Raw genomic sequence first — 19,156 nt, 5'->3', positions numbered from 1 at the left:
CCCACAGACAACTTTGTAACTTTTTCTACTGAAAGTCTTGTTACAATGTTTTGAATAGATAAGAAAATACATTAAATTGTTATTGACTTTTATTGCTACATTGTTGTTAGCTCGTATGGCTAACATTGCTTAATTTTGACACTGAGAATGAGCAAATGCTAATAAATTTCCTGACTTGGCATTTTTATCACAGTGAATACTAAGAGAAGAAGCTAACTAATTCTTTCTGGGATATTGAATGCTTGCTTTCTGTGGAAGCATTTAACTGCCAAAGGTAGGAGATAAATTCAGGAGCAGCATCTCATTAAAACGTTTCTCATTATAACAAGATAGTTTGTTGCGATTTAGATCTCATTGAAAACAAAATATGTTCTCGTTTAAAAGAGAAAAGTCGTAACAGTAAAACAACCGCACCTCGTGGGATGTTTGAGTGTGGCCTAGAAGAAACAAAGTAAAACAAAAAACAAAGAGATTGAAGGAGTTTCTTGTGTAACAAAATGCTTCTGTAATGTCAAACGTTTTACAACAATATGTGTTTTTTGCAGTTCCATCTACTAATACACCTGTACTAAAGATGTGTACAGAAGCCTGAAAAATATGATTTTTATGGACTCTGGTAAGATTTAACTAAGTCCTCATCCAGCCTGCTTTGTCCCAGCAGTAGTGGTTTTAAGCTCAAAGTTTTGCTTTGACTGTATATAAAGCCTAGTTTAGGCAATGAGTAAGTGTTTGTTATATCCATCTTTCTTTAATGGCACATTCTCTTGTATTTCTGATTTTGAATATTTTATTTGTGTCCCATGCGACAAAGTCATGGAGTTTTAATTGAAAGATTTCAGATGATCTGATCAACTTTCAAAATAAATTTAGACGTTAAGAAACGTCTCGGTTTCATTATATTATAATTATGAGCTTCAAAAAATACAAGTCTTACCAAGTACTTTTGGTCAATATTTTAGTGCAAGTACCTCTGTAACTTTTAAGCAAGGTATAGGAACTTGTTTTAAGTCAATAGTTTCTTAATTTTGATCAAATACATGGTCCACTGGTGGATTATTTTACGTATTTTAGCCTTATCGAGGACTGCTTGACTCTGTATGACAGCGTTGCTGGGCTACATCTCCATTCTTTCACTTTGTGAGTTTAATCTTTGCAGCCCAGACCAGTTGTCAAGCCACAGAAAGGTTTTCTTTTCCAAACCCCCTTTATGCCATCTCTGATACAGTATTTCAGACTCAAATGTAACAAATGTGTTATGAAGTGTATAATTTAGTTGCCTTACAGTCCACTGCATAAAACATCCTGTTCAGTTTCACACTCCATCAAAGCTCCATCACGACGACACACTGCATCAACAGTTCAAAGCCGTGATCCATCATCACACACTCTGGGCTTTTTTCTTTCTTTTTTTTCTCTCTTTAACTGTGAGATTGTGTCTTTGTTCCGCTCTAATGACAACTTTCAAAACCGACCACGAGTTTAAAGACAAGTGCGCTTTGAGTGGAAGGGAAATCAACTGCCCCGTTGTTCAGTCCAAGAAAGGCTGCAGCTGTACTCATTAACTTTTTCTGCATTGTTGCAGTGAATTACCACAATAATCAGAATTATGTTTAACAGCAACATTTAGATTTATAAGGGAGTAGTTTTATCTTTGCATTTGGACCATAGACACACAGAGATGTTCTTGAGCCAAAGTTCTTCCATCCTCTTTGCACTGACCTGTAAGTTTTTCTTAATGTTCTTGATATATAGCTGCCAATAAAAGTTATTAGCTCCCCAGCCTGCCGTAACACATGAGGGGATATTATTTATTAGGACCAACAGAGATGGATTTCTGAACCTCCGAGGTAGAGGTGAGTCAGCCTGTCTTGTTAGGGACCCCTGACGGAGTTTAAAGAGTTGAAATGTCTCAAACACGTACGTCATCCTGGGATCTGACCCACATGGCTACACGTGAGACTGATTTGAAACCGTTTCTAAGTGCCGTTAAAGGCCAGACCGTTGAAATTAATAGCTTTGAATATTCTGATTTGCCTATAACTTCCAAGGCAGGGAACGGATTTATACTGTATGCACCAGAGATTTATTTTTTATTTATTTATTTTTTACATTTTTGTCACATTGCAACCAGATTTGCCCTCGTGTGACCAGTTTAGCATGTTTCTGGGTGGAAAACCAGATGTCTTACTGCTTTTTTAAAACACTGAGCTTCCTCTTGCCACTCTTCCATTGAGTGTGGACTTTTGGATGCAGTTGACTTATACATTGTTTTGATCATTAATTGAACAATGCAACTGCTTTGTAGCCTAACAATGCTAACTCTTCTCTAAAACTTTCTCCCTTGTTTCTTTCTGCTGTGTTCCTTGATCTTCGTAATGCTGTTCTCTCAATAGCATTCTCTTTCTCTGACATAGTTTACCTATGTGACCTTCTCAAGACCATATTATATCTGTAGTACTTACTAATTAACATAATTACTAATTAACATCGGAGTTACAGGGGTTGAATATAAATGTGCACTATACCCCTTCAGATTGTTGTACGAAAAAATTTTGAAAAATACTTTTGCATCGTGTTCCACTTCACAATTATTTACACACTAGTTTGTCTTAGTCTCTTACAAAACATCTCAATAAAATACACTGAAGATGTTTGACAGAATATGAAAAAAGTTAAGCGGGTGTCATTGCTTTTGCATGTTTCCATCAAGCTTTGAAGTGCTTGATGGATCCAGTAATACCGCGCCATTGAGAGTCTCTATCTCCTGTTTTCTTCCTAAGTCCACAAATGCACAGCCTGGTAGTTATTTCTTATTTCCTAGGCCACAAAGACGGCAGGTAAATGGAGACTAACCCAAACAATCTGAGCCAATTCCACTCTTTGTGAGAAAGAGTGGAAATAGTTCTGTTTGCCTTCCAGCAGAACACCCACCATCTCTTGACGAGACAGCTGCTCAATGCGCTCCTGTACTTTATCCGTCTGCTCAAAGAAATCTTCAAAAGAGAGAGAGATAGCTTCTTAAGTAACTCCAGATATGGTGCGGTATGCAGAGATGACTCAACTGATAATAGCACCCACCTGGCAAGTCTCTCAGCTTTACCAACCAGGAGAAAAATACCTATGTTACCATACCCAGACATCATTCATCCAAGTCTGCTTACGTAGTTGCTGCTGCTCATACGGCTTTAGGAAAAAGCTCCAGGCAATGCGGAATATGTAATACTAATGTGGAGAATTATGTGTTATAATCAATTTCCTAGAAAGTCATGAGCCTTAAAGAGGAAGAAGCTAATGCATTTCAAGAACCTTGACCAGGTGGGCCATCTATAGAGAATGTCTAGCAGATTCATATCTAGTAGAAGAAACAGCTTTTCTATACTGATGAAGCAAGGTTGAGCAGCTCAAGTCAAGCCAATATGAGATCACCAGGAAGAATGACAGTGAAAAAAAAGTTTTATGGCTAACTTTAGATTCTTCAGTGCAATGAAGCAAAAAGAGTTCGAGATGATTTTTTGAAGGTTAAAACTAATATAAAGGACATTAGATACCAACAGGTTCTGATCGAGAGTCGGTTATTACAGCTAGAAACTAGTGATCAGGTGCAAAATCTGGGTGCAGTAATGAACTCTGACCTGAACCTTCAGAGTCACATAAAGACAGTTACAAAGTTGGCCTTCTATCACCCGAAGAACATTTCCAGAATTAAAGGACTGATGTCTCAGCAAGACCTAGAGACGCACTGATTACTGCAACAGTCTTCACAGGCCTGCCTAAAAAAAATCTATTAATTCTGATCCAGAACGATGCTGATTGCATTCTGACTTAAACCAGGAACGGAGCATGTCACCCAAGTTCTAAAGTCCTTACATTTACTCCCGGTAGCTCAGAGAATATACTTTATAAATCACTGCTTGGCTTGGCACCACAATAGATTAAAGATTTGCTATTGCTTCTCTCAGGTCTTCTGATTCTAGTCTACTCTGAATAAGAAACACACATGCTGTTGGCAATTAATGTGATTCACAAGATTCATCAAGCCAAGCCAACTTTCATCTCTATTTCCGATTCTCATGTTTCCATTGCCATCATCTTTAGGGGTGATTAGATATCAGAATGGGCACTCTTGATTGGTATGTTGCTATGGGAGTTACCCGTAATAAGTAATTTCTTGGGTTAAACCACAAAGGTAAGCTGCAATACCCTACCAGCATCAAAAAGCATGACGTTATCACCAGTTTACTGCTCATCCTTACTTTAGCCATATTCGATAGATACTATCTACAATCCCCACAAGGGTTTTTGTTTTGGGGATGATCTGACCCAGTCAAACCCTTAAGCTTGCCCATTTTTTCAATTGTTCAATATTTCCCACCCACTGACAGGTGCCATGTTCAAGAGATGATTAGTCTCATCTCTAAGTGGCCGTAATGTCCAGCACTGCTGGTGCTAGTTCAAGATTATTTTATGTACTGCCTCATATGTTTCTGTAGTGCAGTTCCCTACATATTCCACTAGATGGCTACATTGCCACACTCTCTTCCCACACAATCTAGGGCAGGTATTCCAGAAATGGCCCCACAAATTGATGGTTTATATAACAATCAATGCATTTAGCAACTAAAGAGGATAGATTGCAAATTCAATTTGATTGAACACAATGGCTGAGATTTCATATTGAGGCACTAATGAAGTAGCAGCCACAGACAAATGACTTAGTTTGCAGGTGACTCAACAGGACAGTATTGCATTTTTCCTTTTCTTTCTGTTAGAGTCTCTGGGGATATGAAGCTGTAACAACCGAAATCTCGACTGGTTCAGGAGCAGGGCTCGGGTTCTAGGAGTGAGAAAATGATAGTGTCTGCCAGGACTATGAAGAAGACAGCAGTGATATTTTCATTTTGATTTCAGGTTCAAATCAGGAGTATTCTAATGTTTATGAGCGTGAAAAATAAAAATATTCAAAATTCATATTAAATTCATAAATGGAAAAACATTTTATTAAGACCAACTGAGCTTGAGGAGACCATGTAAGTCATCACATCTGATCATCTGCTGCAAAGGTTGCTCACACACACACACACACACACACACACACACACACACACACCCACATACAGATGCATACACTTCCTGCTTTAAATCAGCGCAGCGGCAGCTGGGGCCGGCCCCGGCTCTGTGTGGGTTACACGTCTCCGTATGTTATTATGTTACATTCTACCGCCGCAGCAGAGGAGTCGCAGGGATTGGATGCCGCACTCCGCTCTGCCAGAAAGCAGCGGTCTCGTCGACCATCTTGGGTTTTCCAAAAATACGGGTTGCCAGGGAGACGGGGGAGCCGCAGGGAGAGCAGGGAGGGCTGAATGACACAGTTAGTTTCCAGTTTTGTGAGCTGCTTACTGCCGCCTTCATCTCCCCACTCCCCACACACACACACACATACACACACACCCGCCCTCCTCCTACAGCCCGAGTCCTTTAACGGTAGAGTTGACCCGACTGAACCTCAGAAACTTCTACGACTCGACTGACACAAATTAAAGATTAATTGGGCTTCCCGAGCTTTTGGCTACAATAACAACAAATACAATGGATGACAAAACGTACAGAATACTTGAAAATGCAATTAAGTCTAACGAACTTCCAGAATGCAATAAGAACTTCAAAATAAACATCTACTAGATTCATCGCCTTTTTTCCCCAAAGAAGTAGGTAAGTTAAACTTTGGTTAAGTTGAGGTTTGATATATATAAGATTTACTTAGATTGGACTGTGTTCCTTTTTCAGACTTTTCCCCCTTTGAACCTGTTTTGCAAGAAGAAAAAAAGCTTACATATGTTATATATGTAGGACGGGATGAATAATTAGATAAGAGGAACTAATCTGAGAATGGTCAATGATTACCGTAAACTTCAGTGTTACTTTTGCTCAACATTACACCAAATTCTAAAAGTCTTTGGCTAAAAGTTGCAATAACATTAACTTTGAGCCAATGTTTCCAGCAGTAAGATGTTTCACCGCCATTAGCACATTGAGCAGCATTGATTGACACTGCCAAGACGTCTCCTCCTGACTCTGGTTGGTTGGTTTTGGTTGGTAGTGGTGCATTTATTCAGCCAGCAGTAGTGCCTCATGGAGGTGGGGGAAGAAATCCATCTTTTCACAGATTATATGTCTCATAACTTACTGTCACAACATATTTTTGTAAAAATAATACTTCAACTTTAAGGAGGAGATTCTGCCATGAGCTTTAGGACTTTTGGTTTATTTTGGGATTTGTCAGCCTGTTTTTAATATTCACTTAAGTCCTTTGGTTTAGGATTTCTTGTAGCTTACTTTAGTACTTGTATTTCTATACAATGTATTTCTATTCCTCTCTGAGTTGGAGTTGTTCCTCAGTAAAGACTTTCTGTTTTTTCGTTACCTCTTTGTTCACAATCTTCAGTACATACATCTCTGTGTACTCCTATGTTTTTATCTCTATTGTTTACTTCTGATTCTCTCTGTGTTCCCCGTCCCAGCAGCTTCCCTCAGAGTCTCAGCTGCCTGCTCTCCAAGCTGTCTCCCATCTGCTCATTAACTCACCTGTCTAGCATTCAATAATCAATTTCAGATCATCCTGGAGTCTCCACTAACACGTTTCTATGTATTCCTGTTATACTGTATTATTTTGGATTCACAGAACTTTCTTTCTTGCAAGTTCTTGAATTTCTTTTTGAAATAACTAAGTTTATCTTAATCTTTCTGCTTTTAGGCTATTCACCATTATATAATATTTAATCTGTTTGAATGTACGGTTGGCATGATAAAAGGGATTTAACTCCAATAGCAGGCTAGCTAGCTAGCTGAGCTAATAACCCAGCTAATGTTGGCGTTTTAGCATAAAGAGTACAAAAAGTTGTAATACTACCAGGTTTTCTTAAAACCTCTGTGTGAATTGACTACTGTTCATTACCACTTTTTGTGCTGTTTACAGAGTTATGCAAAAAAGTCAATATTATTAGAGTTGTTAGCTCGGCTAGCTACCCTGGTATCTGTAGCTCTGGAGGTTTGATTGCTAGTATGTCAACTTGCATTCAGACAGACATTACCTGTCATATTGGCAAAGATCCAAAGGAGGTAATTATGTGAAAATAAGCTGAAGAGCTACAAATAGCAGCTTAGCTAGCTGAGCTAGCAACCTTGCTACCATTGGCTTCTTAGCATTACTCTATAAAGAGCACAAAAAGTGGTAATATTATACAGAAAGCAAGTTTTCTTAAGACCTTGGTGTAAATTGAGATTTATGATGGGATGGATGTGAACAGATTTAATTAAGTTATTCTTAGATAATCAATGTTCAAAAATAGACCTTAGCTCATAGATTCATTCCAGTTTACCACTTTCACAATGGCTTCAATTATTTTGTTGTGGAAAGCCCAAGCTTTTGACGCCCTAAATCAACATTAAAGCTTAAAGCATTAACACGTGGTTATAAACCGACTTCCTTTCTGCAGCTCAGAACCTCATAAATTCTTATGAGGCCATTCATTTTCTGCTCCTTTTTGTGTTTCTTATGGTTTGGGCAACGCATTAAACCAGACAGATTTATCAACAGTCTTACAGTCCAGCATGCACAAGCTGATATCAAGTGTGTATAATAATATAATACGTTGGGGAAACCTCTACATCCATGGTAAAACATATAATAAGTTGAGAGAAAACAGGCTTTGTGTTCTCCATGTTATCACCAGTTACTCATCCAGCGTGTCTGCACCTCATTTACCCTAAAGTGTTGCCAACGCACTGTCAAAGAGAGAAGCCTTACCTCCAGGCCGGTGTTGCGTGTCACCATTGGCGGCTCATCGTTCACAGGTATGATGGTGACTGAGATGGTGACAGGGAGGCTGCGGCGCTCAATCTCGTACGACGAGGCAGAGAGTGTAAAACTGTCCTCCATGGTCTCGCTGCTGTCGTGCATGTAGAAGACCTGTCCAAATTTTACCTGTAGGAGACAAAAATGTATCCGGCTGCCACTTAATTCTGAATCTGAAGCGAGTGTTTGAAACTCTTCGAAAATCTAGAGTCATTACAGCGTTGAGGCTGATGTGTAGCAATTTTAAAGAGCTAATGCAACAGTAGTATTTTATTTACACAAGTATAAATATAAGTACTTTTTGTGTAATATTTGATTAAGTAGCTCTGGCTGCACTCAACTTTTAAGACTTGATGCTTTTATTTGGAAGTTTAGAATATCTGTAGATGCAGTCCAATTTCAGACTTTAGCCTGACGCGTTATCAAAGAGGAACAGAATGACACTGCCATCAGCGTGTGTGCCTACACAGTCGGTTCACAGGCATATCTCCATAAAACATCTCTGAAAAACTAGTTTAATAAAAAAAGGTTACATTTATTCTGCAGATTGACAAATTACAAAATAATGAATAACAACCATAATCAAATCTTATACCAATATTCAGATGGGTATAAAGAAAATGAGTCATTGGTGCAAGCAGTGCAGTCAAACTGCAGGGCACTATGGGCTTCCTTAAGACCCATGTTAATGTGTTTTCCTAAATTTTTAACAAAAATAAACTATAGATATATTTATAAAACTTGATAGTTCTTTTCAAAGTTTTTTAAATTGTTGATACTGTAAGTACTTCATATGACCTTATTTTACCAATGAGACGGCATCAAATTTGTTGTTTCCACTCTGAAAGATAAACCCACACATCCTCTACTATGCTTAACAGTGAGCTTGAGGTCCCTTCAATATGTTCATTCTTTATTTCAAACCCAGCTGGAGTGTTTGTTATTATAAAAATTAATCTAATTTGACCAAAGTGCACAGGTAGAGTTCAAGTATAAATACAGTTTCAGTCGCAGTTAAACAACGGATTCTGTGGAAAATTATCCTTTCTCCATTTAGGTTCTTGATGTATGAGGTTGAAGAAAAGTGAGTTGAATTCATGACTTCCATTTTTTAAGCCTAAAATACAACGCTGGTCCATTTGTTCATGATATTCTTAAGGGCTAATGGAGCAAAATGGCATCTAACAACAGTTTGTAGTTCTCTTTGTTGGCCTCTATCTAAGTTACGCCCTAAAGAGGGCGTTCCTTAGTGTGTCATTTCCTTTAGTGCACACGTGCGCCAAGCTAAGGTTATGTGTGTGCATGTATGTATACACGATCATGCAAATAGCTAAAAGAGATAGAGGAAAACAGAATTATTTATTCTCACCAGTTTCTAAAACAGTTTCAACATGAGATTAATTTGTTTTAGTGGGGTAAAAGAAAAGCAGACTCACAAAGTTATAGCTTATGTTTTGTCAAACTGTACCTATATGGAAAACGGGTAAACTCTGCTGACTCTTCACACAATTCTGCTATTTTAGTCTTTTTTTTTTACAGTCTGGTCTGCATCAAATTACTGCGTGCATATCAGTATCCTCTGGTGATTTAAAAAAATTTTTTTTTCCTGATAGCTCTGGGAACAGTTGGGACTTTGTGTGAACAAGTACCAATGGGCTGCATCCTTACAGGGCAGGAAGTGCCAAATGGATCCCATATGACTGGAATCTGGACTAACAACCTCCACCGCTATTTCTGACTGTGGAAAAAAAAAAAAAATCAGTTGAACAATGAGTCTGTTTGCAGGGAAAATAAATACCTTGGGGGATGTTAAACACCTGCCAGATTTAGATATTTAACTTTAGCTCTTTAAGCTAAATTGTTTTTCTGAATATTTTAGAGCCACAAACAGGCAAATTTTTCATGATTAATTTGCTCCTCTGTTCCACAAAAAGATCTGAGAAGAGGTAACTTGTAAATACTGAACTGCATATTAGTGTGGGTCAGTTGTAATCTAGATCAGTGTTTCCCAACCCTGGTCCTCCAGGCTCACTGCCCTGCATGTTTTAGGTATTTCCTTGCTTCAGTCCAGCTGATTTCAATTGATGACTGATTAACAGACGTTTGTTGAACTGCAATCAGTTGAATCAACATTAAAGCAGGGAAACCTCTAAAACATGTAGGACAGTGTACCTTGAGGACCAGGGTTGGGAAACACTGGTCTAGATTTCTACTAAGGCTGTTTAATAAATTAATAACGGTTAACAAGGTCCATACACGTGATCAATATCAATAGATAATATGCCCGATAGAATGTTAAATAATTGAACAGAACTCCAATGCAGAACCACACTGCTATTTCTGAAATTAGCCGCTCAACCTCTCACGGCTAGCTAAGCAAGGTTGGTAGCATCAGCTAAGTCACTCGCTCTTTGGTTACCTAGCAACAACCTGTTGACTAACTTGCGCAGAACTGCTGAGTGAAAACTAGATAAAACGGGAAAGAACACGCCACTAGTTTGGTAGCGCTCTAGATGTTTAATGACTTTACTGCTTGACGTTGAATCTACTGATGTATGACACATTTGGTCTAAGATGACACATTTAACCCAGATGTGTCTTGACATTCTTCTGGCTGAAGTTCATGAAGACCTATTTGAGTAACTCTCCCTGCATGTTTCCATCTGGTACTTATGTTACTGTAAGCTGTAATAACTTCAGCAGGACGTCCTGATTTATGACTTTGTCATATCAAAACCTTCTTCCCTGCCAGAGGAGAGGTATTTCATACTGATTTGAAAATGCATGTACTGCAGTTTTTCTGTTGGGTTTGCTACCACAGAGGAAGATAAATACATTTTTCCACTATAATTTAACTTTTTTTTTTTTTACCCTCGTTTTTGTCTCTAACAGGATAATTCCCACTATTCACTAGATTAATTCATTTTCAAGTTCGAATCTTTGGGGAAAAATATGAGTGAGTCTGGCAGGAGCAAATGGGAGAACGTTTGGATGCACCTACTCATTATTATAGGAATACACCAGGCCGGTTTATTTTGGCTCCGAGCGGTCCGAAGGCACCGTCAGTTTTTCCACCGTGGCTCAGTGAAGGAAAAGGAGAGAGAGGGGGAGAGAACCAAGGCTAGCTGCAGGAACGTTCCGATTTGTGACTGACTACCTCCGCTAAACTATGTTCTCCATTCACAATGCATGATGTTTTCCACTCGAAAGAACTCATCCATTTTTCATGGTATCCCGAAGCCGGGGCGGCTCAACCGCACGGAGGGAGACCAGATAGATGCGCTGCAGCGGCTCTGGCATTCTTCCCCCCACTTCTCCGCCTGCTACAGCACAACAAACCTCAAAGCAGAGCTAACTGCTAATAGCTAGGGAAAACTTCACTGTGATGCCTTGGTGTGGCGTAGCAACCGCGATGCAGTTTTTGGGAGTAAGACGTTGTGCTCCCCAGAGTCACTAGGATCGGATAAAAAGATTCATTTTTCTGCTTTTCAAAACGAGACAACCGTGGGATGTTTTCGGCCCTCAAATGCGAACATTATGTGCATTTCTTTTTATTTAAGTTCATCTGTGTTGTTGCAAATTTAATGGAAAGACATCTTTTACAAGCATGGAATTGTAAAATGCATGAATTCACATGTGTGGTACACTGGGTACTTGTATCTTGTTGTTTTCCAATACTTATGTTATAAGGTAATGTCAAAGGGAAAGTGAGAGAAAATAATTGGCAAAGACATGTTTCAGCTTGTCATGTTTTTGTGACCGTGCATTATTTATGGCAGGCATAAGAAGAGGAAAATAAGTATTGAACACCTTCAATTTTTTTCTAAGTCAGCATATTTCTAATCAGACTGTTAACTTGAAATTCACACTAAACGCTGGTAACAATTGGTGTGGATTTCATGTCCCATTAAGAATATATTTCAGTAGACAAATCTTGCTGTTTCAGTTTGTATTATTTCCAATAGGAGTGCATAAAACAGATATGTAGGTATGCTTACATCATCCCATGTAAAGTAAGAGAGCTCGTCTCCTTCCAGGTTGCGGATTTCACCGTGCTGCGGAAGCTCCTCCACAGAAAAGTCGATGTTTACTAAGCTGTAGAAATGATTCGAGATGTTCAGAATCTCCTCGTTAATCACTCGACTGAGGCCTTCCTTGATGGAGAAGTTGGACGCCTGAATGGGTATAAATCGGGGCATGATGTCCACTTTGACGGTCAGGTCCTCCACCGTGCTGAAACCATTGCTCACATCCAACGTGAAACTGTCGCTTCCCTGAAAGAGACAGACATTGACACGATTTTCCGATAATCGGCGACGGGCCATCGGAGACGGGGTTTGTTCAGATTTATTTCTGTTTCAATGTGATAGAAAACACGTTGACTTTGGAGAGCAGAATGAAAGGAAGTACCCACTAACCTGCAAAGATGCAGACACGTAGAAGACGCGGCTCAGATTGATGTCTTCCTGAGAGAAAGAGTGGATGTAGTCGAGGACCGGGGAGCCTGCGACCTCTGAACTGTTTTTCAGCATGACCACATGACCCAGATTAGGTAATTTTTTCAGTGTGAAAATCATGTCTGTAGGAAGGATATCGGTCTGCTTCACCTGAAAGTCAAAGGTCGACATTATCAGTATTTTCTATATTAGAGAAAACCAAGTGCATAAAATGTCAATAAAACCTGTAATAAAAGCTTAAAGGGTTAGGATTATGTGTTTTCCAGCCACATAGAATAGTTTTACAGCACATCCAAGTAACTGTTACGTCCAGTTATAAAAATGCTGTATTTATCTAATATAACTTAAGTGAAATTTGACTTTGTAATAGAAGGAATTAAATTTGGGCCTCTGTCGCTTTAAGAAACTGACAGCTGGCTGGTTGCCACGGGAGATTAAAGGATTTCTCAAATGTACATAAAAGAATCAAAGCAAATCTTTAGGTATGTTTTTGATGAGGGATTAACATTATAACATGACGTAAAGCTAAAAAAAAATACATTTTACATAATACCGCCCCTTTAAAAAATGGCTGCTTTCTAAATCCAAAGACCACGCTTTGTGTAAGGCTGACATTTTGATATACTCATACAAAACCCATCATTATATGTTTTATCTCAGTATACACAGGTGAAATACTTCCTCAAGCATGAAACACCAGTGAGCTTTCCACATGTGATTTAGAATGCAGTATCTTATTAAAATGCAAAGCTACATTATATCTTGGAGAGGAAGCTGTAAACTGTAAAATCGTCTCAACCAGTTTGGAAAATAAGTGAAACCGGTTTAATTTCAAACTGTTGTTGCAGAATTTGTGGGGACATCTTCACATTGCTGCTATTTCTCCTTTGAACAAGAGCTTGTTCATTCTAATCATGCAATGTCGAGTTCAGGTTTTCATTTGCACTTAATGACTGTGGCATATTGTACATTAAGGAGCTGAAATATGCTTTGACACAAATTTGATAGCAACTCCTAAAAATACTTCTGTGTCATTTGGAAACAATTAAGCTGCTGTTTTTCTACACATGCGGATTTAAAGCCCATCCCTCTCTGAAATATTTTAATCTGTTCTCTGGAGTCTGAGGCCTTGGCCTGTCTAGCAGGCATGCTAATGCTTTATTTTTATTTTTTTATTCCAGAAGACGAGGCTACTATTCATGTCATAGTAAGGACGCGAAAGCTCCCACAGGTCAAATTCACATCCCAGATCTTGGACTGGGCCAATCTGTCAAGGCTTTCCTCTATGAATTGTTCAGTGGTTTGGGGATCCACAGGTCGATATTGCAGAACTAAATGGAAAACACAGTTGTGGAAATTCACGTTTTTACTTTCAGAAAAAGGTTTCTCATTATTTCGAAAGTCAAAACATACAAAGATGCACTCAGAGTGTGTTATGACTGGACCAGCAATTTAAACTTCATTAATTGCTTTTAGGATGAAGTGCATGCAGGCTCATCTTAGAAATAACACCAGGCTTCAGAAAGCTCCTGTGGGGATACTCAGTGCTCTGTTTTCCACACGTAATAGACTGCAATTTAGTGCATACACCAAATTAAAAGCAGCAGCGGTACAGTCACGTCAGCCCTAGCTTTCATGTGGTAGATTAGAAGCAGGGTTACGAAATGGTAAAGTTTTCTTCAGGAGTCTCGCGAACTCTGACACATTCAACGTTCAAGAAAGCTTCAACAAACCAAAGGAAAGTTACATGTCTCTTGTAATCGTTGCTACATTGTATTAAAATTAGTGCTGTCAATCAATAAAAATAAAAAAATTCAGATTGATCACACCCTGTTTTCAAAATATGTTTGAGTTTTATTGCATCAAACCAAACATCAGTCTTCCAGGTTTTCATATTCAGAGAGGTTTAAAAGAAATAATTTTGTTTCTAATCTAATTTAGAAATGTTAACTATAACCTGTTAGTGCTTCAGTAGAAGGACAATTCATCACTGCAGTACGTAGGCTACATACTTCCTTGGTTTGATCCAAATGTCCATGAGTTTTTAAAAATAATTTTTGGTACTAATGGCCTTTAGTTTTATAGTAATCTGATAGGAAGGAGGCAGAGAGGACAGGGGAGAGACATGCAGCAAACGAACCAAGGTTGGGAGTCTAACTTAAGTGAACCGTGTCAAGGTCTATAGCCTCTCTATGTGGCACGCCCACTAATCACAATATTTTAAAGTGAATTTTTCTCCTTGCTCATCTTTTCGCTCGCAATTGTGACTCTGCATTATTGAACACAGTACAACGCCAAGTAATGCGCTACTCTGAACTAGGTAAACGTCAACAGGAGAGGAGCTTTTAGGTCAAAATAGGTAATGTGATTAATTTGCATTATGCAATGTTAACATGTTAAACGTTTTAGATTAACACGTTAATGTTGACAGCCCTAATTAAAATTTAAAATTTATTGAAAAACATGATTTTTGCAAATAAAACTAAAACTTCAGTTCTAATATCTAGTACAGTAAAAGTTCTAGATATTAGAACTATTAGTAAAAGGTTGGTATTTTTTCAACAAATTGTAATTCTCCAGTTTGTAAAGATTACCTTGAGATGATCCTGGCTGATTATGGTGTGCTCCCCCTCATAAGAAATGATGACCTCATTGGTTATCACCTCTGGCTCTGAAAGGTAACCTTGTTTAAAAATCTTTATCTTAAATATGCCTTTTTCAGAAAGTTCCTTTGCTCGCACTGTGAAACCAAAGGAATCCTTGGCCTTGAGGCTTTCATAATTGTGCTCATATGAGACGACTCCCTTTTTCAAGTCCTCCTGGGTGAATTGTGAAGCCTCAATCCCACTCACAATAATCCTGCCATCGCTGGGTGGGGAAGTAACCTCGAACTTAATCTCGCTTTCATCTCTGATGTCCATGTTGGAGTCTGCGCTCAATAGACTGGTATTTAGGGTCTTGGTACTTCCATGGTCAATGACGATCATTGTGTTGTTCACCAATTGAAGGTAGGGCTCACCAGCTTGGATCTGAAGCATCGCGGTGGTTTTATGAAAGCCGTCGGAAACCTGCAGAGGAAACCGTTCTTGATCTGCTCCATGATGAACGAATAAGATGTTTTTGTCCCTCAGGTCAGCTTGTGTAAAACGGAAAACTGGCTGCGACGGATTGGATGCTGACATGATATTGCCCGAAAGAATTCCTTCTCTGGCATAAACAATTTGAGTGTCATTGAAATTTGAGTCTTCGTCTTTAAACTGAATGACGTTGGTTGTGAGCAAGCGCTGACCCCGGCGGACCACGTTGAAGACTTTATCCACTATCCTCACTGGGACGTGCTCATTCTTGAATTGAATCTGTATTTTGAAGATACCCATCACCACTTTTGGACTGTCTGTATCTTGCTGAGTGGCTGAGAAGTGGAACTCGTCGCTTGTAGTCCTGGAGCCATCATGCTTGTAAATCAGCTGACCATGTACAAGATCTTCATTACTAAAATATTTAACTGCCCCATCAAATCTAGGCAGTCCTGGGGTATCCCTTATAAGGCGTCCATGCTTTGGTTCTTGTGTGACTCTATACAAAATGTCCTGAGAAACTGAAAACTGCAGCCAGAGATGGTTTTTGTTCAAAGCTAGCTCACCTCCTTGTAAAACAACAAGATGCTTATTTGTCAAAACATAGTCATCCGTTCCAGCAAGTATGCTTATTGGGAAGCTGTATAATGGAGAGTACTGGTCCTCAACAGAGACTCTAAACTGAAACTGGTCATTAGTATCCACAAAGCCTTGCATCCGCACTATGTAACTCAAAGCATTGTCCAAAATGTCCTTCTGTGTGAACATGTCACCCTCGTTCAACTCTTTGTCTGATATCTGGAGACTACCATGTGCAGGAGACTTCACAAGAATGTATTTAATTGTTTGCGGATTTGGGGTTTTGCCTTGCACTTCAGCCCGAAGCTTTGTGATTATCTGCTTCTCTCCAGGTTTGGCTTCCAGAGGTTCCAGATATGAAACTTTTACTTTGGGAGGTTGGATCTCAACTCGGAAGAGGTTGTTTGTGAGAACAAACTCTCCTAAATGGATGTCAAACAGAATGTTATCCACTGCAATGTCTTCATGGCTATCTGTATCTGTGCTAAAATACCTAATTAGCTCTCGATCCAGATGAAACTGATGAAAACTTGTAACTTGCGTGTACATGCCATCTCTTCCTCTAACTCTTAATTCTCCTAACACAGGAGGTTGTGTGACGTTATATAAAATATCCCCATTACGAGGATGATGGCTGACAGCCAGATTCTGAATCCCTATTGACGCATTGCTCCCTTGGACTACGCTAAGGCCAGTGGTGCCGACAATGACTGCATTTGGTTGTATCGCCAACAACATAAAAGTGCTTGACTGAGTTACTGACCCACCCTCCGACATTTTCAAGGTCATTTCACTGGTACTGCCTGCGTTGTGTACAAAATAGATATTTCCATCTTTCAGGTCTCTGCATGTAAACTCTGAGATTTTTCTTCCTGGTTGCTGACTATTTACCAGGTAACCAAAATCAAAAGAGGGAGCCGAGGTCACAGTTATTACTAACTGGTCACAATTGGAGGCGGATTGACTTATTTTAAGAAGGTTGGGGCTCAAATGAGATCTTCCCTTTTCTGTGATAGGAAGTTCTACAGTGGATCCTGGTGAGGCCCTGCCTGGAATAATTTCCACCGGAATCGAATAACTGTGGGTACCTTTTAGGCACCCTGGAAGGTAGCTGTTACTTAGAACACGTACATATAAGGAGATCTTATCACTGGTTCCTCCATTTCCATCATGCATATACTTGATTTTCTTGTCGACCACATCAAGCAGAGAGAATTTTTCAGTGTTTCTATTGACATTAACGTCAACCAGGCCATACCAGGGATCACTGGTGAGTGTAAAGATAATTTGCGATTGGCTCAACCCAGCAGCGCTGAGGTCAAATGTTGGTCTCAGATTGTTGATATCAAGATAGGCTTCTTCACCATCAGGTACTCGCAAAGTGGTGATGTTGAGAAGTTTTGTTACATTTCTGAACACCTCAGGTTCAAAATTGTTTGGATAACATTCTTGCTCGTTTAATTGAGGTTCAGCAAATTGAGTTACGAAATCAACAATGGGTGAGGAAGTGGTGGGTCCATCAAATTCTTCATAAGTTGAGTAGTCATAGTCATCTCCTTCACATTTTATATGGACATCTTTGGTCACCAAAGCATCCTGCAGACCTTTGTCCCGTTGATTTACTTTAATTTCCCCAAAGCATCCAATGAAAGACTCAGATGTGATGTAGTCCTCAAAACGATTCAAGGACCCACTTTCACTAAATACTTCCTTCATCTTCTTCTGGATGCCTCCAAAGTACAGGTTTCCTACCAAATCCAGTTTTTGTGATGAGTCGAGAGTAATGGAGGATGATTGGCTGTCTACTTTAAGAACAAAAGAATCCAGGCTAACCTGAATCTGGACCCTGTGCCACTGGTCATCATCCAGCTGCACCTGTGTATTTTCAAGTGACTTTAAACCATCTCCTAGATCCAAAACCCCGTTGAGATAGCCTTTTACAACACCAATAGCAATAAAGTCTGACTTTTGGCCATGGTGGAAGACAAGTAAAGCATCCTCTATGGTGGTTTTCATTAGAAACTCCAGTGACATTGGAGCATTAGCAGATTCACTCCATGTAGAGAAGGACACAAAGGAATCTGGAGTGCTGAAACTGATTGTCTCCCCGTCTCTATGCTCAAACTCACTGCTGCAAGATTCCTTGGTGTCTTGGCACTGCTTAAATGCCGAGTTGAGAATGTTAAACTGATGGGATTCAAATTTAACGTCGGTAATGCAGCCACGGAAAGGTGGGATGGCTTTCCTGAGATAGGGAGTGTCCAGGTCACCGGTTCCTCCAATCCAAATGCCACGGTCGATATTTAGCCTTTCCCCACCAAGATCCACAGGGACGTATGTTGAAAACAGATGAACTATCATCATGGTGAGCTTGCCATCTTGCAATGTCAGAAACACCTGGTGGTCCCTCAGGTTGTTCAACGGCACGTCTTGAGAAGAGGACAGCATGACTTCTCCAGCTCCCACTTTCATTCGTGCCTATGGGAAGAGGACAAAAGAAGGTCACTACGTAACTTCAGATCTATATTTTTTCTGAATAACAAACTACAGTAGTTACAGTAGTTATATAAAACTGCAATATAAAAACTATTAATTCATAAATTGAGGTCTGCATGTGCAGTATGCATAAAAAGTATATGGACTTTGTGTAAAATACTTGGGGTACTTTTCTTTTTTTGTGATGTGTAGTGTTGAATTTACACATCTTTAGGTTAAAAAGTTCAACCTTGTTTTCATCAAACCTCCTCATGTGACTTCAGATATCCATTTGCAATACTTAGCTGAAATTAGATGGTTTTTATTCTTAAGAAAAGATTTCCGTCTTGTCAACCTTCTTCACAGTCCACACATATAAAGAATATGGGTGATAGTTAACTATATTACAGCTCATAAATTCCTGATGCTCCTTCAGTGTTGCTCTGTGAGCCTCTTGGCATCCTCTCTGACATGTCCTCTTCATCCCCCCGATTTTTAATCACTTCCAGACCGACGTATAAGTCTTGATAATGTCACGCTCATGAAATATTTTCTCCACTTGATTATTTCTGTCTTCCCTGTGTTCCATGTATCTCATGCCGTTGAATTGGGGTTTTTTTGCAACCTTTTCCTGACTGATCACTTTTGACAACGAGATCCCACTAATGCTGTGGAAGGTCTCTGCATGAGGAAATGGCGCACAAGGACAGCTGGAC

General features: G+C 39.4%; 1 protein-coding gene across 1 annotated transcript in view; it reads right to left on the bottom strand.

The window, feature by feature from the left end:
- cspg4 (chondroitin sulfate proteoglycan 4) overlaps positions 1–19,156 on the bottom strand; it is a 92,286-nt gene that overhangs the window by 11,854 nt on the left and 61,276 nt on the right. Inside the window, exons 3-6 of the mRNA XM_028034796.1 lie at positions 14,904–18,443; positions 12,271–12,459; positions 11,851–12,126; positions 7,805–7,981 (exon numbers count right to left, since the gene is read on the bottom strand). Of these exons, the coding sequence (XP_027890597.1) occupies positions 7,805–7,981; positions 11,851–12,126; positions 12,271–12,459; positions 14,904–18,443 (4,182 nt within the window). The remainder of the gene's footprint in view (positions 1–7,804; positions 7,982–11,850; positions 12,127–12,270; positions 12,460–14,903; positions 18,444–19,156) is intronic.

Source organism: Xiphophorus couchianus, chromosome 2, assembly GCF_001444195.1.
Source record: "Xiphophorus couchianus chromosome 2, X_couchianus-1.0, whole genome shotgun sequence".
NCBI classification, from domain to species: domain Eukaryota; kingdom Metazoa; phylum Chordata; class Actinopteri; order Cyprinodontiformes; family Poeciliidae; genus Xiphophorus; species Xiphophorus couchianus.
Note: the sequence above shows the minus strand (reverse complement) of the source record. Positions and strands in the feature narration are given on the sequence as shown.